Raw genomic sequence first — 26,781 nt, 5'->3', positions numbered from 1 at the left:
ACGTGACAATAACAAAATATCGGCAAACTCTTAGAGTCGTACAACACGAAATCTTTTAGGGCTAAAAACAGGATTAATTGTAGTGACACCAGTAGACCTTTTTTTAGATTAAACTTGGCCGTGGAGCTTCACATGCAAGTTTAAATTGAATAGCTCGGTTATTCTTTGTACTATTCAAATAAGGTGAATGTCATAATAAGTTGATGTTATGTTTTAACTGGTTCACATTTTTCATAAAAAAGTTCTTGTGATAAATGCATAGTGATTGCCTGATCGAGTAAATCAAAAAGTATTATGAGCAACAGGATACATAGGACTAATAGAAGAGAGGTCAAAAATTGTTTTGGTTTCAGTTTTATTGGCATTAGCATCATTTTCAATAGATTTTTAAACCGTGAAAATTAGTTTTGTATCAATACGTTGTGTTGAGATAGTATAGTAGTTTAATATATATCATGCATTCCCATTTTTATATTCAGCATCTGCATGAGTGCAAGATTTATATTGCGTCATGAGTTTTGTGGTTTATTTTAGAAATTCGTTGCAAGAAGAATTATTATATAGCATATAAAGAGAAATAATTCAGGGTTTTTTATTTGATAAAACTGTAACTGTCTCATCATTTGTTTTATTTTAAATTTTCCCAAAAAACTAACTCAATAATAACATTTGGTTTCATTCTCGTTTGATGAAAATAATTTACCTATATTTATAATTATTTATAATTATGTTGATGATTTTAAATGAGCATAACTTTTGTCTCGTAAATGCTTTAGATATGGTTTTAGAAACTGACTCTACTTTGGGAAATGCTGGCATCTTTATGAACTACCTCTTTACCATGCTGAAAAAATTATTTAGTGCCCTATATCTAGGAAGCAAATCTTTACTGATCGAATCACAAAAAAAAAAGATGACCGCTACAAATATAGTACGAGTTCGGCGCTTAGATGATCAGTGTACCCGCAGAATGCATGGGCAGTTTACATACAAGCTCCTCTATGAAAGTGGTGTGAGTAAAGAACGCGTGTTCAACTTTAACAGGTTGATATCAGAGCCAAATAGTGAAGCTCTTAGTCGACTACAGTGTAACATTTCTAAGCGTCTTGAAGACAATTATAGGAAGAAAAATCGTTCTGCAGCAAAGGCTGTAGATGTGAACACCGAAGTTTTTATTGATATTAAATTATTTGATGAGCATGGCACTGAAGTGGATGGCTCGGTGCCTAACTCGGAAGCATGGGTAGATGGCGGAAGCCTGAAGATAGAAGATGTGCTATATTCTATAGAAGTAAATCCCCCTAGGATACTTGAAGCTCGTTTGCCTTCGGTTATCATGACTGGGTTTCCTGTCATTCCTGAGTTCACTTTGGAGTTTGCCGACAGACTGGAATGTGACTTTGAATGGTCACAAGCTGCTGTACCTGAAGTTTTGATTGGGTGTGATTTTCTCTATACACCAACAGTCAAAGATATTGGTCACAGGCTCACGTTGACCATCATTCCGAAAAGAGGAGATCGTCAGGGATTTTCTGTAACAGTTGTGTCTGATTCAGAAGTAAAAACAGGACCAGATTTGTTGCCAATTTTGTCCAGACAGAACTTGCCTGTTAAAGACACATCTGTCAACAAGTGAGTATCAGCACTCCAAAATGTTTTGCAGTTCATCAATAAAAAAATTATGAAAGCATATGTGTTTCTTTTTTTTTCAGTTGGTATCACTAACTACGCAGAGTTTTTTGCTATTTATTCAAAGCTGTTAAGGGATATTTAAAGTTTACATGCTGAATCTGCCTCGCTTTCAACTATAGGCTGCCATACCGGCATACATGTAAGAGCATCTACCAAATATTGGTGCTTATTTCTGTCTGTCATAACAGCGGCATGATGTCAAGTGATAGAGCTACAAACAGCGTGTTTCAAGGTGTGATACACTGTAGCTATGACTCACTATAAAATATCTTAATACAGGGCTTAACTGTAACGTCCTACAATGTAAATGTAATGTGTTTTCCGTTTGTTATTACCAGCTCCTTTGGTAGCTTTTGCTGGTTCGTATTATGGACCTCTTCAAGTCCTCTACTGAGATGCCCCAAAGTGCAACACATGAAACTCTTTTGATGTTGCGGTAGATAAAAAGAAATTTGTTTTGCAGTTCAGATACAAGTGTGTTGTTTGTTCTGTTTCTAAATGTATAACTTTATTGTCTGTTAGTTAATTTATTAATAATCTTTTATCTGCAGTTGGCCAAGTATGTTGTGTACCTGTCCAGAAATTTGATAGCTTACTTAGATTGAATAGATAATTTGTGGAATTATTTAGTTGTAGGGTGGTGAGTTATAACCTTCTTGCTCACACATATACGGACACAGAGTTTTCTCGCAAGGAGTTGTTTTCTCATTGCCCAGTAGGCTACCTTGAGTATGACTACAGAAAAAGTCTGATCGCAAAGGAGCTTTTAGGTTAGTGTCCTATTATATGGCTTTGCGCTATTAATATGGCTCTCCGTATTAATAATCTCTCGATGTCTTTACATCGCTTATATCTACCTTTTGTTCTCATCAACATTCTTGTGGCTGCGTTACATTTCTACACTGTTTTCCCACATAGACTCAGCCGCTAATTATTAGCTATCTTTTGTAGGGTACAATGCGGATGTGATTTGCTTGCAAGAGGTGGACAACTCTCAATTCTCTAACTACTACCAGCCATTGTTTAGGTTTCATGGATACAGTTCCTTTTTGTGCTCCAAGCGACATTATAAGATCCCTAAAAACTGGCATGCAGTAGAAGAGGAGCCAACTGTCAGTTAGTAGCTAGACCTCGTCTAAGATCTTTTCTATATTACACTGTGTTCATCTCGGCATTGGCTGTGGAAGGCAGCGCAAAGGAGCTCACACGCTTGTCTTCATGCAGTCATATGAAAACTTGGTTTATATATCTTCAGCAGTGAGGCTCTTTAAAATGCTTTTGGGAAAGAATAATTGATGAAACTTTTATATACCCCTTTAAGTATATGCATTATTGCTTCTGTTGTCTTTTTGCATTATTTTATGCCATTTCTCTAAGAGTCTTAAGGTAATCATATTGCGGAGAGGTTCACTAATCAGTTTATTAATCTCTCTCCATATCTACATAGACATGGATTGTGAAGAAAAGGGTGATGAAAGTCTTACTGAGGCATCTGTTGGCACTGAAGGTGAAGGTCAGATAATCTGCAGTGAAGGATCTGCCATCTTGTTTAAAGACTCAAAATTTAGGTGTGTCTTTTGAGTTTCTTGTAATGATGTGCATTTGGTATGGATGGTGATACCTTTCTACATGCCGGCTTCAGCTGTAGGGTATTATTGTATATGGTATGGATGGTGATACCTTTCTACATGCCGGCTTCAGCTGTAGGGTATTATTGTATATGGTATGGATGGTGATACCTTTCTACATGCCGGCTTCAGCTGCAGGGTATTGTATATGTATTTATTAACATCTTATTTATAGTTTTACATCCTGTCAGAGGAGAGCAACTCATCCACATTGTATGCTACTACTAAATCAGCCATCTTATTAGGTTGACCTACTAGTCCATTCCATATCCTAAGATACATTGGTTACATTTGAACACAAAGAATTGGGCTAGCTCTCCTACTCATTTTTGTACAGGAACATCAATAATAACCTGGGTTCAAGTCTGACATATATTATGATGTTATAAATTGGGTTTTTTTCCCCGATGAAAATGAATAAGGGTTTATTATGTACATTCTCGCTGGTTAACTTAAATGATTACCCTAGGACACTTATATTTCGCTAGTATTTACACGTAGTTTCGTGAGTAGCATACAGAGTAAAATTTCGCTGCAACTTAATTTCTCAACTCTGTTGAGTGCGAAAATATAATGATGCGAAAATAAATGCAGTGGAACAAACATAATTATATTCCTCAGGTTCGGTTCGCCGGTAAGAAAATTTTTTCATTTTGGGACTAGTTTGTAATTGTGAACCGCAGGTAGAATTGTATGGCCGAGATCGATAATGCAATGTGATCGCTTGCTGCCATTTGTTTCTTGGACTACTGTAGAACGGAATTCAATTACGCTGAAAATTTTAACGTTTTTGTCACAATTTAGCTTGTTTTTATATTAACGTATTTTAATTTTAATGATCAACGGTGTTGTGTATAGGTATTAATTTTAACGTTTTCCCAAACACTCAACTGCTGTTAATAATTGCTGAACATCTTTATTACAGTAATTACAAGTTGTATACAAATACATACATGATACAGCTGCTAGTAATACTACAGCTACAGATGCTAGCACAGTGTGTAGTTATTATAACTTCTTTTCTTCCTTTTTTATTAGTGTTATTTATCAGAGCTAACTCTCTCTATTGCCTCATCTTCTGAACCATTACAAGTTATTGAAGAGGTGTCAGTGGTAAATCCAAACCTTTCCAGAGCCATGCTGCTTGTGTAGTACTGTGAGTGTCAGTGTGTCTTTTTTTTCAACACGCGGTGCTCACTGCATTGATTGATGTCCCCAACAAACGATAACGCTACTAATGCGTGTGCATTGACATCAAATTCCTATCATTATAAATCATTCTTAATGGGAAAATAATCATAATTAATTGCAAAATAATAACGTAATAAATTTTGACAGTCAAATTATTTTGTTGGTTTATATTTTAACGATGCTATAGTGGTCATTAAAAACGTTAAAATAAATGTCGTTATAAAATTCCATTCTACAGTATCAATGAACAAAGCTAATTAATTTCGCGTTTTCGCTCGTTCGTTATGATAGTTTAGTTTCGCTCATGAAATTTTCGCGAGAGGATGACTCCGCGAAAACGCGAAAGTTAAATGAGGCGAATACATAAGTGTCCTAGGGTATGAGATACAGATTGCAGCTGCTTATCATCTCTTTAACGCCGTTATGATTGACTGCGGGCATGAAAACTTGGAGATGCCACTAATTCCTATCTATCTCAACCTCTGATTAAATATTCAGAAGACACCCTGAGCCTGGCACTTTTATGTAAAGGAGGAGTCTCTCTAGCTACTCTGTTGGAAATGTTGATGGTTTTTTCGACTGCCTGCAGCCTCAATCGCTACCTTTTTACGCTGACCAAATATATCTTTGTTGCAGGTTAGTAGCTGACTGCACCATAAACATAGCGACAGCCCTAGAAACTGACAGCCGCTATGCTGATATCAAAGAAGCTGCTATGAACTCTAGACTGGTAACAGAGAAGCTTTTCTACAGATCTGGGTGCTGCGTTCAAGTAGGTAGCAGATTCTATAAGGCTATCATGCTATAGTTTTTCTTCTCAGATTATCCAGTTTCATTGCTGGTGAGTTGGAGGGTTTCATGAGACACTGTAATGGTGAGTTGGAGGGTTTCATGAGACACTGTAATGGTGAGTTGGAGGGTTTCATGAGACACTCTAATGGTGAGTTGGAGGGTTTCATGAGACACTGTAATGGTGAGTTGGAGGGTTTCATGAGACACTCTAATGGTGAGTTGGAGGGTTTCATGAGACACTGTAATGGTGAGTTGGAGGGTTTCATGAGACACTGTAATGGTGAGTTGGAGGGTTTCATGAGACACTGTAATGGTGAGTTGGAGGGCTTCATGAGACACTGTAATGGTGAGTTGGAGGGTTTCATGAGACACTGTAATGGTGAGCTGGAGGGTTTCATGAGACACTGTAATGGTGAGTTTGAGGGTTTCATGAGACACTCCAATGGTGAGTTGGAAGGTTTCATGAGACACTGTAATGGTGAGTTGGAGGGTTTCATGAGACACTGTAATGGTGAGTTGGAGGGTTTCATGAGACACTGTAATGGTGAGTTGGAGGGTTTCATGAGACACTGTAATGGTGAGTTGGAGGGTTTCATGAGACACTCTATTGGTGAGTTGGAGGGTTTCATGAGACACTCCAATGGTGAGTTTGAGGGTTTCATGAGACACTGTAATGGTGAGTTGGGGGGTTTCATGAGACACTGTAATGGTGAGTTGGAGGGTTTCATGAGACACACCAATGGTGAGTAGGAGGGTTTCACGAAACACTCCAATGCTCCTTCCTCTGCAAGCTGCTCAAGTCCACCATTTGCTTCTGAATTGAGCAGCCATTTTTGTTGTTTATTTTTGCTCATGTTAGTAGAAGTATGTGCAGCTGATAACTAAACCACTTCATGAATACTTAGCTTTTTTCAATTATTATTGGTCTACTTATATCTAGCCTACTCATGCAGTATATAGGTATCAAAGTTTTGCAATTAGCACAAATCCTTTGTTTTACATTCTTGTTTTGTTTCACAAAGCTACACTGGAGGATTAGACTATGTTTTGTAGACTGTGGTCCTAGAATCAAGAGATGACAAAAGCAAGCGGTTATGTCTGGCTACGACACATCTTTACTTCCACCCGCTTGGCTCTGTGGTGAGGCTTCTCCAGACAGCAGTTGCGCTGCGCCACATCCACTCAGTCAAGTCTTCATACAAATCTGAGGTAGCTACAGACACATCATTTTTAACTAAATATGATGTCGATGAAAACATGCTCCAATTCAAAATGCTCGAGCTGATCCTGATGCCAATTTGATCTACTGATCCGATCTACTGATCCGATCTACTGATTCTTATTGAAAACTAACTGATTCTAGTCTTGTGTTGCATGGTTAAGTATTTATTTTATTTCAAAAAACATAAAATAAATGCACTTATTAGTTCATATATATTTATGAAAGAAAGTGCGTGCATGAAGATGTTTAAAGGTTGACTTGCAACAAAATTCACATTACAGTTATTTGGTATCAAAAGATTCACCATGTCTTACTCTGCTGTGTTGAAGGTGCCAAATATGTGGAAATGTGATTACAAGCTCTTGAAAGCTCAAAAAGGAAAAGCCGCCATAGATTGGAATCTATTTATTTCTCTGACGTAGTCAATCCATTTGGTTATTGTCTTGTCACGTGATGTTCTCACGTAAATTGAAAGGCCAATAAAAAGCTCAATATAAAACTTATCGTAGCACTAGTTTATGACAAACACTTCGGGTTTTACTGAAGACCCCGTAGCAAATATAGATGCTCAATACTTTATAGTTTTGTTTTGGCTTGATCTAATCGTCAAGTAGTAATCTGATCATGTGATCCAATATTTCGCAAATAGTTTCTGCAGCACTTTCGATTATCACAGGTGACCAACAGTCTCGTCATGATTATCAGACAATGATATGTACTCTTTCGAGCTAAGGTCAAAAGATTTAACAAATTTTTGCGGTAAGTTATAAGATATCAGTGCTAAAAGTGACAGCATTACAATGACGATAAAATAGTCGCATATGAACAATATACATAGTTTTATTGAATGCGTGAAGTATATTTGTGAAAATATTTCGACGAATGAGGTTGCATGAAAGTGTAAACAGAAACCATCTTGTAACAACTACGTCCCATTTGAGCCATTTTGGAAAGAGAATCCAAACTCCTGCGGTCTTGTGTGGCTGCGATTAACTGTTCGTTTTTTAGCTTCCAAGAGCTTGTAATCACATTCCTATTAATTTTGCTCCTACAACACAACAGAGTAAAACATGGTGAATCATTTGATACCAAATAACTGTAGTGTGAATTTTGTTGCAAGTCAACCTTTAAAGCAAATCCATAGTGTATAGAGTGTGTCAAGGGTGTGTAACACTCTTGACACACTTTATACGCTTGGCCATCGATGGATCATCAGAAATTATGTCAAAATATTTCCAAAATTTACTTCTTAAACTCTTCTGTTTTTGATTTAACCATAATTCTACAAAAATAAAAAGTTGGAATAAGGAAATAAAAAAGAAGAAATATGAAAGTATAAATGAATGAACATTTAGCACGAGCAAAATCAGGTTTACTATGTGTAAATGTTACAGTAAAGAGTGCACTAATAATAGAGTTGATACTATTAGTAGTACAGTTTAGCTTTACTGAACATTGAAAAAATAAATAAAATGTATCGGCTTCTAAACAGAGATTCAAACAGTGTTTTTCAAGTAAACATGATAATATAGGTTACAGAGAACTATTTCTCATATAAGATCATATCTGCTGTATTTATATGAACTTCAGATTTCATTGTGTAAATATAATAGTTTAAAGAAACAAATTAGCTGCGTGAAACACTTGAGGAAAAGGGAGCAAAGTATTGTCAGGAGAAGAGCTAACTTTATGGATCGTCTGCTCAAATTAGTTTCGTAATGCTAGTAAATAGAAGTATAACACTGCATTACTGCTTTCCTTGCTTGTGATTGGTTGTAATAAATTTAATCGCTGTAAATGGGAAATACCACGCCTATTTTTTACATGGTAACTGAAACAAGAAAATGTATCAAATATGTCGGTAGGGCAATGGGCATGAAATAATGTAGCCCAAAATTCATTAGGTGCCTTATAGAAAATTATAGAAACTTGAAGTTTTTGATTCTTGTTAGTGTGGCGGATTAAAATACTCAATAGTCGCTCAATAGTTGATCTGTAGAAAGTATCGCAAGTTTCAGACTTGTTAAAGAAAATATCAGCTGATACTTGTCCAAATGCTCAACCTCCATATCGGTGCTGGTGCCAATATTAAAATCGGGCAACTCTATGTTGACATATCCATATACATTATACATGGGAGATTAGAGTCGGGTGTCAGATATATTGCTGAGATTAGAGTCGGGTGTCAGATATATTGCTGAGATTAGAGTCGGGTGGCAGATATATTGCTGAGATTAGATTCGGGTGTCAGATATATTGCTGAGATTAGAGTCGGGTGTCAGATATATTGCTGAGATTACAGTCGGGTGTCAGATATATTGCTGAGATTAGAGTACGGTGTCAGATATATTGCTGAGATTAGAGTCAGGTGTCAGATATATTGCTGAGATTAGAGTCAGGTGTCAGATATATTGCTGAGATTAGAGTCGGGTGTCAGATATATTGCTGAGATTAGAGTCGGGTGTCAGATATATTGCTGAGATTAGATTCGGGTGTCAGATATATTGCTGAGATTAGAGTCGGGTGTCAGATATATTGCTGAGATTACAGTCGGGTGTCAGATATATTGCTGAGATTAGAGTCAGGTGTCAGATATATTGCTGAGATTAGAGTCGGGTGTCAGATATATTGCTGAGATTAGAGTACGGTGTCAGATATATTGCTGAGATTAGAGTCGGGTGTCAGATATATTGCTGAGATTAGAGTCGGTTGTCAGATATATTGCTGAGATTAGAGTCGGGTGTCAGATATATTGCTGAGATTAGAATCGGGTGTTAGATATATTGCTGAGATTAGAGTTGGGTGTCAGATATATTGCTGAGATTAGAGTCGGGTGTAAGATATATTGCTGCGGCTGAATGCTGTTGATACATAGTCTAAAGTTTATATACTTGAAATGTACCAAATGAAATACTTGTTTACAATCTGCGGAGACCTAAAGCTTTACTGTCTGAATATTATTTAGTACTTAACAAGCTTGAGAGTCTGTTTGTGAACTCAAAGGTCGTTCAATGGATAATATAGCACTAAGTATCAGGATATATTGTCTGACTTACCAATGCAGTTCACCATTTTCTATTTGTTATTACTTTAATTCATTCATTTATATATAAAATAAAATTCTAATTTTATTCAATATAAATTGCAATGTGAGACAATGCAAACGTGTCTACTGAAATATGTAAATTCAAAGTTATTATTAATTTACCTTTATTAAATATATGGTAATATTTTATCAAATCGAACACTTATCCCATGACCAAACACGAGTGAAGCGATCGTTTGGGAGCTTAATAAATGCATATGTGCACACAACTCACGAAAATTATTCATCAACACCGTCGCAAACCCTTGTAGCAAAATCTCATCAACAAATTTAACCATTTTTCAATGGAATCGTGTAAGTATAATAACGATACAAAACACATAAAAACCTGTTTAAAACTTTTACCATGTCTTTGAAATTTGTAGACAATATCTTAAACCCATCTGATCGGATAATACATAACTAGACAGAATAATTTGGCCTAAAATCGCTATTAAAACCTGATAAGCCAATTTTATTCAAAATTAAGACCGGCCAACGAAACGTCGATAAAGCCGTGCGACTGAGAGTAGAACCATTAAGTTGTGCGCATTTCACGAGGAAAATGTGCACATTTCATCAGTCTATGGCATTGTCCAATTGCCGAAGGTTTCTAATATCTTTCCATTTTTAATATCGTGCCAAAATATTTAATTATAAGAATAATTATTCGATTTTATAAAATTATTATAAAATTTAATTATCAGAATAATCATTTGAATTTATTTATCCGAAGGTTTCTGTAATAAACGTAGACCGTTTGAGGCGTAGACCAATTTACAGGTACGACATTGTGGTACACAGTTTATCAGCCTATATTTTTTTTGTCCAATTACCAAAGGTTTCATTAAATTATTTAGAATGTTAGCCAAAACTCTTTACATTTTATGCACTAGTTGGGGCCAAACTACAATGCCCCTTTATCACGAGAACATTTTTTTATTTTGCTCCAGTTTGCAGAAAACTTTCAGACGCGTGAATGCCGATGCTCGCTTTCTGTTACAGATCGCTATCAAAACCATTCTACATTCAACACAACCAACTTTCAAACTGTGTATATTACACAGCAGCTTGCAGCTTACACTTATCCCACGACCAAACACGAATGGAGCAATTGGTTGAGAGTTTTATGATAAATGCATGTGCACACAACTCACGAAAATTATTCATCAACACTGTCGCAAACCCTTGTACCGAAATCTCATCAACAAATTTAACCATTTTTCAATGGAGTCGTTTAAGTATAATAACGATACAAAACACATAAAAACCTATTTAAATATGTTACCAAGTCTTTTTAAATTGTCGACAATATCTTAAAACTTACCCATCTGATCGGATTATACACAAATAGACAGATTAAGTTGGCCGAAAATCGTTATTAAAACTTGCCAAGCCTTACTTTTATCAAAATTAAGACCGGCAAACGAAATGCCGAGTGACAGAGAATAGAACCATTAAGTCGTGCGCATTTCACGAAAAAATAATGTGCACATTTCACCAGTCTATAGCATTGTCGAATTGCCGAAGGTTTCTGTAATTATTGTAGAAGTACTGAAATATAATCGTTTCTTTTTTGCCGATTTCAAAGTAACTGACATTTTGGACACTTTTGAGTACTTAGGTATTCTAACTGATGTCCAAAGCAGTGAAAGTAAAGGAAATGGCGATGATATTTTTTCTACCGATTCTTATGAGATTATTACAATATTTAGTTATAAGTTTTGATGACTATTGAAGTGTTATAGTCACGCTAACAACATCGATGATGGGCAATATGTTACTGTTATTATTTTTCCTAAATAGTTTTGTTAAATAGATTTTCTAAAAATCTATATAAATATCACAACTTCTTGATATTGTTAGCTATGACGTTTTGGAATGTAAACAAAATTGTGCATTGGTTTTCTATTATTACTATATTAATAATATTGGTTCTAATAATATCAGTGCATTTTACTTCTAATAGTGCATTTCCCCTATTGCAGGGGGAGATATACCCACACCCAGTACATTACAGCTACCATTGCAGTTATCCTATTGCACTGCAGTGCCATTTGACTGCTAATATTACATTTATCAACCATCAGTACCCTTTCTTTTTTCCAATATCAATTTGGTCGTAGGCTGTATGACAGGGGAATTTCTAGTAGAACAGTTACTCATTACTAAGGTTAATTCTACAATGTCAATATTCCGTCTTCCGCGTGGTGGCCAATTTGGGTTCAGAGGTCATGTCGTCAATTTCCCTCAGAACGTAAATGACTGTTATAAATTTACCTCGCTAACTACAACAAATTGACATCATTGTCCTTCGTCGATGCCAGAACCAACCTGCTTTGCCAGCCAATCTCTTTACAGTTCGTCTTTAGCAGTACCCTTTCTTTTTTTCCATCATCACTCTTGTCGTGGGCTGTATGACAGGGGAATTTCTAGTAATGTGTAATTACTAAATTAACTTTTAACATAGTCAGTAATTAGAAATAAAATGCGTGTACCATTATCGAAGTATGTTGAGGCATGATTTGCTGAGCAGAGAGACACGAGCTATAGCTCTATCATACGATGTTATACCTCTCACAACTGGAAGAATTAATTTTAATATCACTCAGCACAAGTCTATTTTTGTGAGTCTAAAGAGAAGAGCACGGTCTAGTTTGTGACACGCGTTGCGTGTGGTAAGGGATACACTCATTCAGTTTCGCAGTTGTTTCTGTTCTATAAATCTAGAGTCAAGTAAAGCAAATAGAGAACAATCCTCCAAGGAGACATACTGCTGAGACTCTTCTATATAATTTTTGTGTGTGAATATTCAAATAGAAAGGCGGATGAAAAAGTAAATTCAGAGCTAATAACTAAGTTGTCTTCACTCGATGTGAATACATAGTGAAATAGTACATGCGTGTTATAATTTGTTAGAATTATCTCCTCTCGATGCATATATGCATATCCTGGAAAAAGTTAGGCTGGTATACAATAACCGTACTGGAATAATTTTAGGGGTTTCTCCCCCTCAATTACTAATGATTTCATTTTTGTACTTCCCTTTGTTTTGGTTTCGTGCTTATCAAGTGGCGTCATTAATTAGCTCAATAAGCCAGGAGAGTTGCTCATTACTTGGCATTTCGGTATTTAAGAGTTATGGTCACTTGTTGAATAGACAACTGATCAGATGGAGCTAGTGAGTTTGGAATAAATTAGAGTCTACTGCAACTTTTATAACTTCTGCAAGTCCTTTGCTTATATGTTAATTAAATCATTTCAAACTTCAACAGTTTACCGATAACGTGTGTCTTGAAGATCTGGCAAAATGTTTGTGTAATTAATGTGTCTACTGTGGGCTAATTGTTCCCACCAAGGATCTGTGATATTTACTTCTCTTTCACTTCTATTCTCTTGACCCTTTGTGCCTCATTTTATCTTCACCTAACTTTCTCAATCTCACTCCCTTTTAACAACTTTTTGCAATCGAGGGGCCCTTTTCAGGGCCCCTCGATTGCAAAAAGTTGCTGTTGCCTTAATCACCACAAACGAAGTCAGCTGTTCTAAGCAAGTTCAAGCAACTACTCTTGTAGGGTTGTTCTATGCCAGTGTTGTTCTGTGGAGACTTCAACAGCGCCCCGAACTCAAAGATAGTACAGCTGGTGCGAAGTCGCGGTGTTTCTGACAATGATGGCGTCTGGAATGAGAGTGAGTATTGCTGCTATTTTGTATGTAATGACAGGTACAGGAGTGTGATAAGAAGCACCGGCGTGATAAGAAGTACAGGTGAGCAAGATGAGGTGTAGATGAGAAAGAAAATGTAGGCATACAACTCGAAGTGTAGATTCGTGAAAGGAGCTATTGTTGTGGACACGATGCACGCGTGTGAAAGGGTATGCAGGTATACGATAGGTTTAGGTGTGCTACAGGTGCTATTAATGAATAACTAAATATAAATACGTTCCTTAATGTGTAGGAGTGTGACAAGAAATGTAGGCATGTGACAAGAGCTGTACTCAAGTGGCAGGATGTGTAAATGTGTGACAGAAAGTATAGGCGTGGGGCAGGAGATGTAGGCATGGAGTAGGAAGTGTAGGCGTGTGGCAGGAGGTGTATGCCATTGACAAGTGGTATAGCGTGAGGCAGGAGGTGTAGGCATTTGGCAGGAGGTGTAGGTGTGCAGCAGGTGTTGACATTCGGCAGGAGGTGATAGTATTTAGCCAAGTTGCAAATTAGTGCTATAACAGGTCTCTTTCAAAGGACTGTTCATATGATGCAATACATTAAGTACATTTCCGCTGCTCCCAGCAAAGCATGTAATAATCAACTTTGAGCTTCCATAACTGGGAGACAATATTAGTTCTAAGGCCATCTGCATTGCTAAATCACTTATAGTATAGGTGACACTCCAATACTGCAGCTAGTGTTATAGATATATATCATCAGGGATTCAGAGGCTAGCTAGTCCTGTTGCAGGTAAAAATTAAATTTCAAATGAGCCACTTGATCAGTTCTTGTAAATACATTGGCTCTGTCAAAGGCTTAGTGTTTGGGTTCACGAGTCTGATTATAAAAAGGATGGAAAATATTTTACCATTTGTATTCGCTGTCTGGTCCAAAACAAGCTGTGCTCTCTAACTAAATACTTCGCTGTTCCATGTCAGCGTAGGACATATTCAACATAGTTCAATAATCCCTGAGGCAGGGCAATGTATGCTCAGTGTCTGAATTGGCAATTAGACACTCGTTTATGTGCTCTAAACTCCATATTAGAGTTTACAGGGATTGGTTATGGGAAGATATGGTATGTCCTTAATAGATTAGACTGCATTATGTCCTCCAGGAACTCTTTGATGTGCTTTAATTGAAGAAAAGTGCCTTCAACTACGAACAAATTCATCAGACAAGTATGTATGTGTATAGGTCACTGTTAGACAAATATGTAGGTGTATAGATCACCGTTAGACAAGTATGTAGGTGTATAGAGCACTATTAGACAAATATGTAGGTGTATAGAGCACTGTTAGACAAATATGTACAGCAGGTGTATAGATCACTGTTGTTAGACAAATATGTAGGTGTGTAGATCATCGTTCAATGATACTTTCAATCTAATTTGCAAATTAATTGCCACCTGTTCATATTGTGCACAACCATAGAACATTCAGCGCTGGAACTGCTCATCATGTAGGACTTCGCTATTGTTGCGAAATGCTTTTTAAATTGACAATTGAGAAATATTGGTAAAAAGTATTTAATACGCTGACTGGGATGTCACGAGACGGCTCTATGTCTGTTTATAGTCGGAGAAAAATCTGTTTGACATATACTGAATTATAATGTGGAAAGCCAACATTTGTTAATCTATTCCAGTCAGACAGCGAGCTTTTGTAGGAGTCACAGTGAGATTAAAAACAAGTAATAATGTCAGTATTCTAAATCATGAAATAGTTTGCATACTTTGTAATATTGTATAATCTTTCGATTATAATCTGATCTATTTATATAATCAATTGTCAATACAACAAATTGATTTATCCACAGCTGCGCGACTTTCTTGGGAAACTAGTAAGCCGTTAACTTTTGCAATCAGCTCATGCAGTGCGCCACGACTGTATAATTGATCCTTGACCCATGCGCTAATATAGGTCACTAGAAACGTTGTCCGACCATCTCTTACTTTGTATTTGCATATACCGTATCTTGTAGATTTATCTGAATCAGCTTGTGTTTTAGCAATTTATTCTAAGTTCACATTTCTGCTTGTTGGTTGTTCCTTAATCTCTTGTATTTTATTTCAAATATTCACTGTTCATTTACAAAAGGTTTGACAAAAGGTTCAAAGTTCAACCATTGGTCACAATGGTCTGAGGAAGGGTGTCTACATACATGTAGTTGCATTTCACTTGCACCTCTTTATATTGCTTGCAAAAAACCTACATTGAACCATATACGAATTTCGATGCCTCCACGCTGTGTACGCGCACATACATTTCTTAGTAGAAGTTGTATTCATGGTGGACATTTTTAATACATATTTGAAACAGGTTTCTACAAGGATTTTTAGGATGAAGTTTAGCAGGGTCTTAGGGTGCATGTAAATCGAAAAATTTGTGAGAGTAAATGCATTGCTCAATTGTGTGATGTTCTAGACAGCTCACAGGTCACAAGATGTATGTATGACATATTAACTGAATGCCCATTATTGCACAAGTAATAAAAAGCAGCTTATAAACATTATATTACCTCACATAATACATCACCTTTACCTTACATTACCTGCAACTGTTTATAAGCTGCTTTTAGTACCGGTGCAACGCCGGGCATTCACCTAGTGACACCAGCTGATAATCATTATGTGTGATGAAACATCAGTATGTGCATCTTAACTGGTGTAATAAATATTTTCATCATTGTTGATCATCAAGCTCAGTTGAATGCTGTAGTCTAATGGATAAAGTCAACACCTCTAGAACTGGTTCTGAGATCAAATCCTCAGTGGAACAGATTTTTCATTACGAAAACTTTATTGCTATAAGTGGCCAGATGGACACTGAGATTTATATATAGAGAATACATATATCTATATATCTATACATACAATGTGTACACATTTACATCTGATGCCATACATATATATAAAACGCAAAAAACCGGAAAATAAAAGCATGCGCCACAACCCCACAACAACAGAACAAAAGGCTGCGACTTATGCCTACCAGAAAATTATTACATAATATTCAAACCAAAACAAGCAACCCTAAACAAAAAGAATGAATTGACATCAACACGCAAGCATGCGCAGAGTTATATTCTCGGAAATTTTGTAAACACCACCCCTACACTGCACCATCCCGCGAATAACATCGGTCATTCTGACGAGCGCCACACACGAAACAATATTGTAGCTGTCACGAAAAAATTTTAGTCAAAAATTGTCTAATTTTAATTATACTCAACTCGCAGAGTTTAGAGTTCTTTTTTTTGATTAATTTCTTTGAAAGGACATATATTATAGAAAATCAGTAAAACAGATTATAACTTTAGATAAAATATTTCATTTCTAATAGTTTCATGCTTGCTGAGAGCAATCCTCAGATTGTTTTTACGCAAATCATATATATATATATATAATGTATATTATATATAATACATATTATATATATAATATATATTATATATACATATAATAGAAGAAATGTTAGGAGTAAAACCAATTTTCAGTAAAAGCTCTACAAATCTGTTTCGTGTGACGCACTCCTCAGGCGTGGTTTGACTAGTACCATATATACACGGATATATATGTTTTTTTAGTCAAACCGTGCCTGAGACATATATATATATATATATATATATATATATATATATATATATATATATATATATGACTGGTGTAGGTGGGTGGTAGGTGAAAGATGTAGGCGTATGACAGACGTAGGCGTGTGACAGACATAGGCGTGAGACGATCGCATGTCTGTGGTCAAAAAGTGAATTTTTGAAGTAATGTACTTATATCTCAGAATTATATTTTTGGAAAGTAGTTACACATCCTTTAAAATTTGATCTTGTGTGATTATTTCTTTTTTTTTTTAAATCTATGGAGATTAGCTTTCCTAATCTCTTATGTGACTTTGAAATATTTATTTCTTTTTTTTGCTTTAGTACTGTGAGTATCGAGGCTCAAATGATGTGTGACATGACAGTTTCACAAAACTTTGTATTAATTACTTTTTCATATTTTAGGCTTATGTCAAAACTGAATTTAGACTTGTCTTTCTCAGTGTGCCATTTGCTCAATGGTTAGTACAAATGTTACCAATTAAGCATTTTTACTAAGGCCCACACAATGTTTCATACGAGTGTGTATAGTGAAAATTTTACAAAACGCACTGTTCATACATCTAGTGCAGTTGAAACTTAAGGACGTTGTATGTGTTGTTTTTATGTCTAAACATGTTTGATTAAAACTAAATTAGACAACCAATTGCGTCTAGGAATGAAATTTGTTGACAATCGAGATATTGTAATAGTGATATAACATTGCTTGTAATGTCGTAATAAGTAATATATAGCAGTACATGGCAGACTCAAGTTGATCAGGAATACATACATGATAAAATAACAGTATTATAACAATAACAATACTATAAGAATGCACTCATAATTTTAAGGAGAGTGGGATTTGCTGTCTACGGTTATCATGCTTTCTTGAATGAACTTTTTTACAAGCATTGGATAAGAAAAAATGACTTGGTAATATAGTTTGTGCATAGCTAAGATTTTTAATTGCTGAATGGACAGTCGATTACATAGCTACAATAAGAGAAGTTCCCATTTGTAGTGGCCCCGCGCTACTGCTGTTTCGCAAACATGCCATGAGTTTATCAATTATTTCATGAGGAAATAACTCCTGGCCAATGTAAAGCGTTCTGCGTCATAATTATTTTAGTGAAATTGTTGACATTGCCGCAGTCCCACTTCCTTTAATCCGTGGCCTAGCGATAGCGTGGCCTAGCGATAGCGTGGCCTAGCGATAGCGTGGCCTAGCGATAGCGTGGCCTAGCGATAGCGTGGCCTAGCGATAGCGTGGCCTAGCGATAGCGTGGCCTAGCGATAGCGTGGCCTAGCGATAGCGTGGCCTAGCGATAGCGTGGCCTAGCGATAGCTGATTTATCTATATAAAAATATCTTAGATGAACTCAACGTTCAGAGGAGTTTTATGTGAAGTCATTTATAGTTAAGATTTCTAACTATGAAGTATTATGATAGAATTATTGCTTCTAATATAAGAAAATGCCAAAATGTTATAAATGAGAGTGTTTCAAGGATAATAATCACCTATCAATTGATCAGCTATATGAAATGATACTTAATCTTACACGCATGTCATCCAATCAATAACACACCCTTGCATGACTTTGCTGTTTATCTGAATTACTAGAGCTACTAATTGTGTGTATCTTGAGATGATCTCTGTTTATATATCTTACTAGAGCATGCTTTTAGTCATCATTGATCATATAACCACTTTATCCACTAGTGATGCTGCTGAGGTTAATTAGTGCCAGTAAATTTGAGGGTATATTATTATATTAAAATATATTAGGTTGAAATATGAAAGGTGTCGATTAAACATAAATGTTAAAGTAATAGACAGACTTCATGTTAATACTACTGTGAATTCTAGACGTTGACTGCCGGTGTGAACTCAATGTTAGTAACATAAGTGGAGGTGCTAGCAGAATCATATACAAAGAAAGATCTGTTTCTCCCTACCAAATTCCTTTACACTGTAATTCATTCCTCAAGGTGCCAGTGCTCCTTGAGGTTGTGCACATGTGATATTAGGCTGTGTAAACACAAGTTCTATGGTTTTATGTGTTTACCTTCAACTCATATGTATACAAGTTCAACTCTATTCATACCAATCCAACTCGTTTACACATAATCATCATAGATGCTCTGTTTGATTTCAGATGCACTTTACTCAATGGAGGGTGTCAACTTACAGCACTCTCTCTACCTGGAAACAGCGTGCGGCTTCCCAAAATACACCAACTATGTGCCACAGTTTAAAGAGTGTATTGACTATATTTTTTATGAGAAGCATTGCTTCTCTGTTGAATCTGTCACCTCTTTACCCAGTGAAGAATTCATGGCTTCTCACCGAAATGGTATACCTAGTGAAAACTTTCCTTCTGACCACCTTGCTCTCTGCTGTGAGCTTTCATGGTTACCGTTAGAATGAATGAAAATCTAATACCTGTTTATGCGCTTTTCTTCTATTTATAGTATGTATTTGCTGTATATTATAGGTGATCTTATACAAAATAGAAGACATATTATCAGATGGTTACATATTATGTTCTTGTACAATCTATCTAAGGGTATGCCTTCATGTTACATTGGTGCCAACTTTTTCCTCTCTAATCACGTCCGAATCATATTCATATATCAAGTTGCATTTGAGCCAGGTTTATGTTATCAAGTCGCATCTGAGTCAGGTTCTTATTATCAAGTCACATCTGAGCCAGCTTTATGTTATCAATTCATATCTGAGCCAGGTTCATGATATCAAACCATATTTGAGTCAAGTTTGTGTTATCGAGTCATATTTGAGCCAGGCTTATGTTATCAAGTTACATCTGAGTCAGGTTCATGTCATCAAGTCACATCTGAGTCAGGTTCATGTTATCAAGTCATATCTGAGCCAGGTTCAAGTTATCAAGTCACATCTTAGCCAGGTTCATGTCATTAAGTCACATCTGAGCCAAGTTCAGGTCATCAAGTTAGATGTGAGCCAGGTTCATGTTATCCAGTCAGATCTGAGCCAGATTCATGTTATCAAGTCACATCTGAGCCAGGTTCATGTCATCAAGTCACATCTGAGCCAAGTCCAGGTCATCAAGTTAGATGTGAGCCAGGTTCATGTTATCCAGTCAGATCTGAGCCAGATTCATGTTATCAAGTCACATCTGAGCCAGGTTCTTGTTATCAAGTCATTTCTGAGCTAGGTTCATGTTATCAAGTCACATCTGAGCCAGGTTCATGTTATCAAGTCATTTCTGAGCCAGGTTCTTATTATCAAGTCAAATCTGAACCAAGTTCATGTTATGAAGTCATATCTGAGCTAGGTTCAAGTTATCATGTTACATCTGAGCCAGGTTCTTGTTATCAAGTCACTTTTGTACTAGGTGTATGCTATAAAGTTTTTTGTGACAGGCTTTTGCTCCAAAATTTTATTTCAATCCTGAAGTCACGTCTGTTTTAGCATTATAGTCTCAAGTTGCATCTCTACTAGATTTACTATCTTAAGTTTCACTTGGTTCAATTTTTGATCTTCAAATTACATCAGTGTTAGGTTTGGGCTCACAGGTTGCACCTGTGCCAGCCTGCCAGGCTTACATCAACATGTGCCTGCTTAAGTATATATACGTATGTGTTTGTATCAGCTTGTTTCTCAGGTCACATCCGTACTAAGTTTATGCTCTCAGGTTACTTTAGGCTGAGTTTATAGTTGAAAACCAATGGAACAATTGATGAATTTTATACAGAAGAATACGATTTGCGCTGCGGTAATCTGGCATCCATAATTAGAAATCACATTTATTGATGTTGCACAAGTCTGACATGACATTTATTTGCTCATATTGATACTTAAGGCGAGCCATTGCCAGTATTCAGGATGCTAAGAATTCTAGGATGTTTCTGACACTTCTTGAGCTAAATATCTCATTCATCTGGCTTAAAACTTACAAATCTTAAAGCCATCGTCGCATTTGCAATAATTAACTAGCAAAATATATAAGGCTGCAGGCTGAAGCAAAGCAGACCATATAATGAATAAGCATACATACTATATTAAGACACTTAACAAGCAGCCATAGCTGTGGATTGTATCAAATTCATGGTTTGTTAGAGGCAATCGTTATAAAAAAAGTCATAAATACGTATTACCGAAAATAATAATAATAATAGCTGAATATGCTGGTTCAGATGAATAGGCATGAGCTTTCCTGTTCCCATAATATTGTCACAACCTGGAACCTTTGTCGTCTTCTGATGAGCTCTAAAGTAGTTTGAGCAGGTTCCATTTTGTCAATGGCTGTCTGATTATAGCATCCAGTAGTCCAACTGGTCACTGCGGATCTTCCTTCCGTCCCAAACATCAAAATACTATAAAATACAGGATTGCATGCATGATAGAGGCACTCGAGTCTGACATACACTAATACGATGCAACCAAGGTGCATCAGTGTTATATATGTATGATGCTGTAGATGGATATGCATGGGCGCTTTAAACATTGCAGACTTTAAAATGCCTGTCTTTGCATTTACATAATTAAATATAGAAATCAGCATTTCAATGCCAGTGAAATGTAAACCACACGATGCACACCAAATATGATTGAGTTGTTAATAATTGACCGGCTTAAGGGTGATGGCACAAAAATAGTCTATCAGTTTATTAACCGGGTAGTCGATATTCAAACACTGTAATTTGAAATATACTGAAATATGTCTGTTAAGTTCTGTCGATCTACCATTTAATTATGAGAGGCAGGTGTTTCCTTTAGATCTATATATGGACACACGAGCCTGCTTACAAAGGATAACACTGCACAAGTGAATCATACAGTAAATTTTATCTCCACTAATAAAACGGATAAAACCGCCAAAACTAATTCTTATTATATGCAAATTTGATAAATATATAGTCCTTGATATAAACTATCTGGTGGAGCTGTAGGCCTGTGCAATGCTAAGGTTTGTGTCTGATGTGTTCAGTGCTGCAGCAATCATAGCAACAGAGCATCACAGCATGACCGCTACTATCTTTTAAAAGTTCATAATGAAAATTTTAAAAACTACGTAAGTAGCTCAAAATCTGATTTTTTCAAGTTGAAGCATTTTTCTGTATGAACATCAAAACGTTTTATAATGAGTACGTTAAGTTTGTTAGCCTTGTTCTTAGGAGCACCTTTACATCGGTAGCTGATATGTAGCTGCTCCTGCCTTTCCTTCACATTTATAGACACGTAGGCTATAATAAAGTCATTGAAGTGTGATTTAATGTTGAGAATGGACACTTGGTGCAAGCATTGTGCAGTAAAAAGACACATTAGCTCCTGCCCGGGCTGATTTGCCAAACCCAGCAACAGTACTCACTTTTGAGTGTAAAAAAAGGCAAAAAGTGAGTTTCAGTAAGACTTTATTAGCAATTTCAAATTCAATTTTATACTCATCTATAAATTAATAAAATGATAAATAACTTAAATTAAACGAACATATATATTACAGCCAATGGCGGTCATCTATGGAATGCCATAGTGCCACTTATGATCGCACTACAGATATGCCATTTTATGATAGTCGTCTTTCACATCTGATTTGATGGAGAATCAATTAACTTGTCTCTGCTCTGATTGCGTATTAGTCCCACTTTGACCACCTGGGTCCTTACAACTCAACTCACTTGTTACTGTTCCTGTTTCATTAATACGTGTGTCCTTAGTACAAGCCACTGATACTGATAGTTACACTGATACTATAATCGCACTTGAAAAAGGGTTTTTAAAGTCAGTTTTATAATTTGAACTGAAAATTTCACTGGTTTATTTGTAAAGCAGCAAATACTTTTCAAAACTATGATGAAATTAGGGTGGCTTTTGATTGCCTCTATTTCATATTTTTTATTTAAAACATCCAGAACTCGCTATTTATCGGCATCAACAATAATTCATATTAAAAAATATTTTGTGATGTCTGAGACAACTTCAATTTAATTTAAAAATTGTACCAAACTCAAATCTCAAATCTTGTGATGAAAAAACGGGTGACACCATAACTGAAAAGGTTTTTAGCAATGAATTTGATTAAAAAAATGCAAAACTAAACAACTTTCAACTTTGCAACAGTAAGTAGAATTTGTTTAGTTGTCTTTTCAAAAAGTCATCTAAGAGTTGGTAAAAAGTGTTTGGATATAATATTTTCTTTGTGTCTACTCTTAAAATATTATTTTGTATATTTTAAACTATATTTATGTTTGTCATAAAAATAACTATTAATAAAGTGAATGCGGCTAGTATAATGCCTGTAGCATTTTAAAAAGAATTTTGTTCATATTAGACATAGTCCGGTTTTAACTACGACTGTTCATTTGCATATAGCTTTGGTATCAAAAATGAGCAAGGATACAAAATGGCATGAATATATCTGCTCAACTTGGTTAAAGGCAGCAAAAAACTTTCAAATCTTTTTATAATTATGTAAATCTTTGTTTAGAAACCATATTTATTTTAGAATAATCCAGAAACTCATTGTATTATTATGAAACAGATTTTGTTTATAACAATAGCCTACTACTATTCAATAACCACCATTCAATAGTCACAAGTTGTTGCAAACAAAGCTTACCAAAAACACCAGAATGAAACTTGGCTAACACTGATTATTAGCTATTGTAATGATCTGTATGTATATACTTATAAAACTATATATATATATATATGTATGTATAATTATAAACATATATGTGTATATACGGTATATATAATTATATAGCATATCAATCTAAAGATCATGTATCAAAAAGGCATGTTTGTATGAATTTTTAGATTTTTGGATACAGTTGATTCAGTTGTTGTTTCAACACGCTAATCACAGCTCACTTGTAAATTGACATACTCATTGACAATACTGTGATTAAGTAGGTCCTTAGGTAAAATAAACACAATTGACTTTAATGGCCATATATTAGATTTGCTACTTAATATCATTTCTGCAGGCACTAACCACTAGGATTTTAAAAATATTTTCAAATTTTACTGAAGCCGTCAAATTCCTGAAAGGTTTCACAGCACTTATGGAAATTATTTTAAACCTAAGTTTTTGTACAATTTAAATAAAGTATGAATTAACAAACCAAATTGTACTATATTAGACAAAAATTACTGCTTTGAGGCAGATTCAATAGCCCTGATCGCTCATCTCATTGAGAAAAGCAGTACCAGGCCTTCGCTAGCTTTTATTGCTCGGACACAAAAGCAGGAGTACAGGATATGCATGCTTACTGACAACTCTAGCAGGTGCTTTTCTATTTTATTCTAGTGGAAGAATTTAACTAATTTAAAATATTTTTAGTTTTGTCTTTCTCTTTTCTGAGTGACTCCGCATCTCCTACATTATCTTTTATTTTTATTTGAAGAACAAAATAAAAACTAAACAATAGGATGCTCAAAAATATTTTAGGCTGAACCAAATCTGTTACAATAATTCATTTACATCACTTCATTCAAAGGCACTTTTATGTCGCGATAGCTACATAATAGGATAGGTTTTATATTCTCACGACCTAGTGAGATTTCCACGGCTATTCAGCAATAGACCACTGTTCAACTTAACCAGTTTTCTGTTAATATTTAGCCTCCTTACCTCCTTGTCTTTCTTCTGTAACTTCTCTGTTTCTCTTCTCCTGTTGTTATCACGCCTCGGTTTTCCACACGCTGCCGGTAAGTCACGGCTAATGTCGAGTAGAATTGGAGATTCGTCAGTTGCGGTATTGTCAAAGCTTTGCTCATAAATTCTATCTGCTCCGATTTTACCCATTGCTAAAAAGTGAAACTTGTGACGGTATGAAGAATGTTTGATCTGCTGCGCGTCTCTCGCTAATCTGAGTACCGACAATGAGCAGTTTTAGCTTATATACCAACCTTACACCTCTCACATCCCACCTCGTCATCCTACTCGTCACACGATGATAGCAAAAGGTGAAGACAAGAAAAGATGCTAGTGACACTTTATAATTATTTAAAGAACATGTGTGTCAGTTGTAGCAACAATTGATGTAGGTTTTTCTTGAACTATATATTTTGGTATGATTGATGGATCGATGAAGATTTTTATGAGATTGAGTATCGTAGTGGCAGACTAATCCTGAATAGGTATTCATTAAACCCGTCCCAACAGGATGTGCCAAAAAGGCGGAAACAGATGAAATCATTGCAACCTTTACTTATTCTAAATGCTCACGCAAGCATTTTTAGTGATGCACAGGAAACCATAAAATTGAATTTAATATTTTAGCAAATACATGATATTTTTTATATTGACTAGTTTAAAAAGTATGGAAGCTGATATAGGATTGTAAGAGATCAGATTCAGGAATAGGCCAGTCTCTTTATACTATACCTTCTTCAAAGGGTTGTCAGATCTACATGGTTTGTTCATCATACAGTGTATCAGCATGCTAACATTTTACAGCTCTCATTGAGATATTCTTTTCTTGAGGTACGTTTAAGTTTTTACTCCAAAAACTTAGATTTAACAATCTAAACTTTTTAAAATGATTATATTGCGCTAATTCGAGTGTACTATAACGCAACACACCAATACAGCAGCTAATACAGGTTTAACATTGAAGGGATATATTATGGTCTCATTAATCAAGCAGGATGTTCTGGTCTATTCCGCTACGCTCCCTTACCTGATCCGTAAGCCACTTCCTGTCTTTATATTATTAATTGTGCAAGTTTGGAGTAATCAGCCCTCAATGTTTATTACTTTAATTGACTTTGCTCGAGATATTAGAAGCGTTACTGAATCTGCGTTCTTTTGGACATCTGTGTTGGCTATCATAGTCAGATTGTGATAAAAGATGTGTTGTATTACAACCTGTAAAAACATTCTGCTACTATTCGTTGTCTTTGTATCAAAAACGTTAATCGTACTTTAATGCAGCGACATGATCTGACACATTAATCATTTTATCAAGCCTACAGCAATAATTCTTTGAAAATTGCTTTATTGTACTTTACAAATTGTGTTAAAGAGCTCATAGTACATCTTGATAAAAGATTAATGTGATTATCTGTTCGGGCTTTAGCGTGTCCATTTAGCATGGAGTCTCCAGCCTCAAGTGACAATACTGTGCAAATAATTAGAACCTTCAGCTATGCTAAATGACAGATTTATTTATAAAATTCACATTGTTCGCACGACTATAATTTTTTTTCAATATAGAGCACTGCATTGTATGAGGCATTGAATACATATCGCTTTCAGGTGCTTCGATGATTGGCCGGACTTGCATCATAACATCCGATAATTGAAGCCATGAGAAAATGATTTGGTCCAGTTTTAATTTTTACCCAAAGTTTATATGATGAAGATATTTTTTAACAGCAAATTCTGTGATTAATTATTTGACAGTTGTGATAAGAATATCTGAATGTTTAATCACGTACACCCTGACTTGTTTTCAAGATCTCATGTTATAATTTCTCCTAGTCTTTTGTGCAAATATAATAGTTCATTTTGATGTAACTTGATTTTGAAATTTAAAGGCTGTTATTAGTGAATGATAAAGCATAAATCATTTACAAAACACATAAATAATAATATATCAATGGAATAAGTTTTAAAAAAGTAATATATGCATTAAACTGCAGAGTTACAACATTTAGTCTACATGTGATCTTCTCTTACTGGTTTACTAACATAATTTAATAACTTACTATTCAAAGACTATTAAAGTGAATTAGTAAGTTTATTAAAAATGCCAGTTATGTTAGTAGGCAGCATGACCATCTTGTTATGTAGAAGAACATGACCCTAGAAGAGGCTATTTATAGATGTATAAGGATATCATTATTAGTAATCAATGTACATGTAGTTCTGACCAGACTG

At 35.5% G+C, this 26,781-nt stretch overlaps 1 protein-coding gene across 2 annotated transcripts; it reads left to right on the top strand.

The window, feature by feature from the left end:
- The first annotated feature begins 129 nt into the window (after window positions 1–129).
- LOC137393522 (2',5'-phosphodiesterase 12-like) lies at window positions 130–19,448 on the top strand. Of its 2 annotated transcripts, none has more exons than XM_068080104.1 (9): window positions 130–183; window positions 1,290–1,632; window positions 2,323–2,462; window positions 2,644–2,808; window positions 3,140–3,260; window positions 5,148–5,283; window positions 6,357–6,512; window positions 13,186–13,300; window positions 19,069–19,448. In XM_068080104.1, the coding sequence occupies exons 2-9, from the start codon at window positions 1,337–1,339 to the stop codon at window positions 19,338–19,340; spliced, it is 1,401 nt and encodes a 466-aa protein (XP_067936205.1). In that variant the 5' UTR covers window positions 130–183; window positions 1,290–1,336; the 3' UTR covers window positions 19,341–19,448. The 2 variants fall into 2 exon arrangements, with proteins under 2 accessions (XP_067936205.1, XP_067936203.1); XM_068080102.1 differs by having other exon boundaries at window positions 143–183; window positions 789–1,632.
- The last annotated feature ends 7,333 nt before the right edge of the window (window positions 19,449–26,781 follow it).

The sequence above is a fragment of the Watersipora subatra genome, chromosome 4 (assembly GCF_963576615.1).
Source record: "Watersipora subatra chromosome 4, tzWatSuba1.1, whole genome shotgun sequence".
Classification (NCBI taxonomy): domain Eukaryota; kingdom Metazoa; phylum Bryozoa; class Gymnolaemata; order Cheilostomatida; family Watersiporidae; genus Watersipora; species Watersipora subatra.
Note: the sequence above shows the minus strand (reverse complement) of the source record. Positions and strands in the feature narration are given on the sequence as shown.

What these genes read in the sequence shown, in the direction of transcription:
- LOC137393522 (XM_068080102.1), top strand. Translation starts at nt 824, where the DNA reads ATGAACTACCTCTTTACCATGCTGAAAAAATTATTTAGTGCCCTATAT. An exon ending in GATCGCAAAGGAGCTTTTAG is followed by an intron (nt 2,463 to 2,643) that starts GTTAGTGTCCTA and finishes TATCTTTTGTAG; the next exon opens with GGTACAATGCGGATGTGATT. An exon ending in TGATGGCGTCTGGAATGAGA is followed by an intron (nt 13,301 to 19,068) that starts GTGAGTATTGCT and finishes GTTTGATTTCAG; the next exon opens with ATGCACTTTACTCAATGGAG.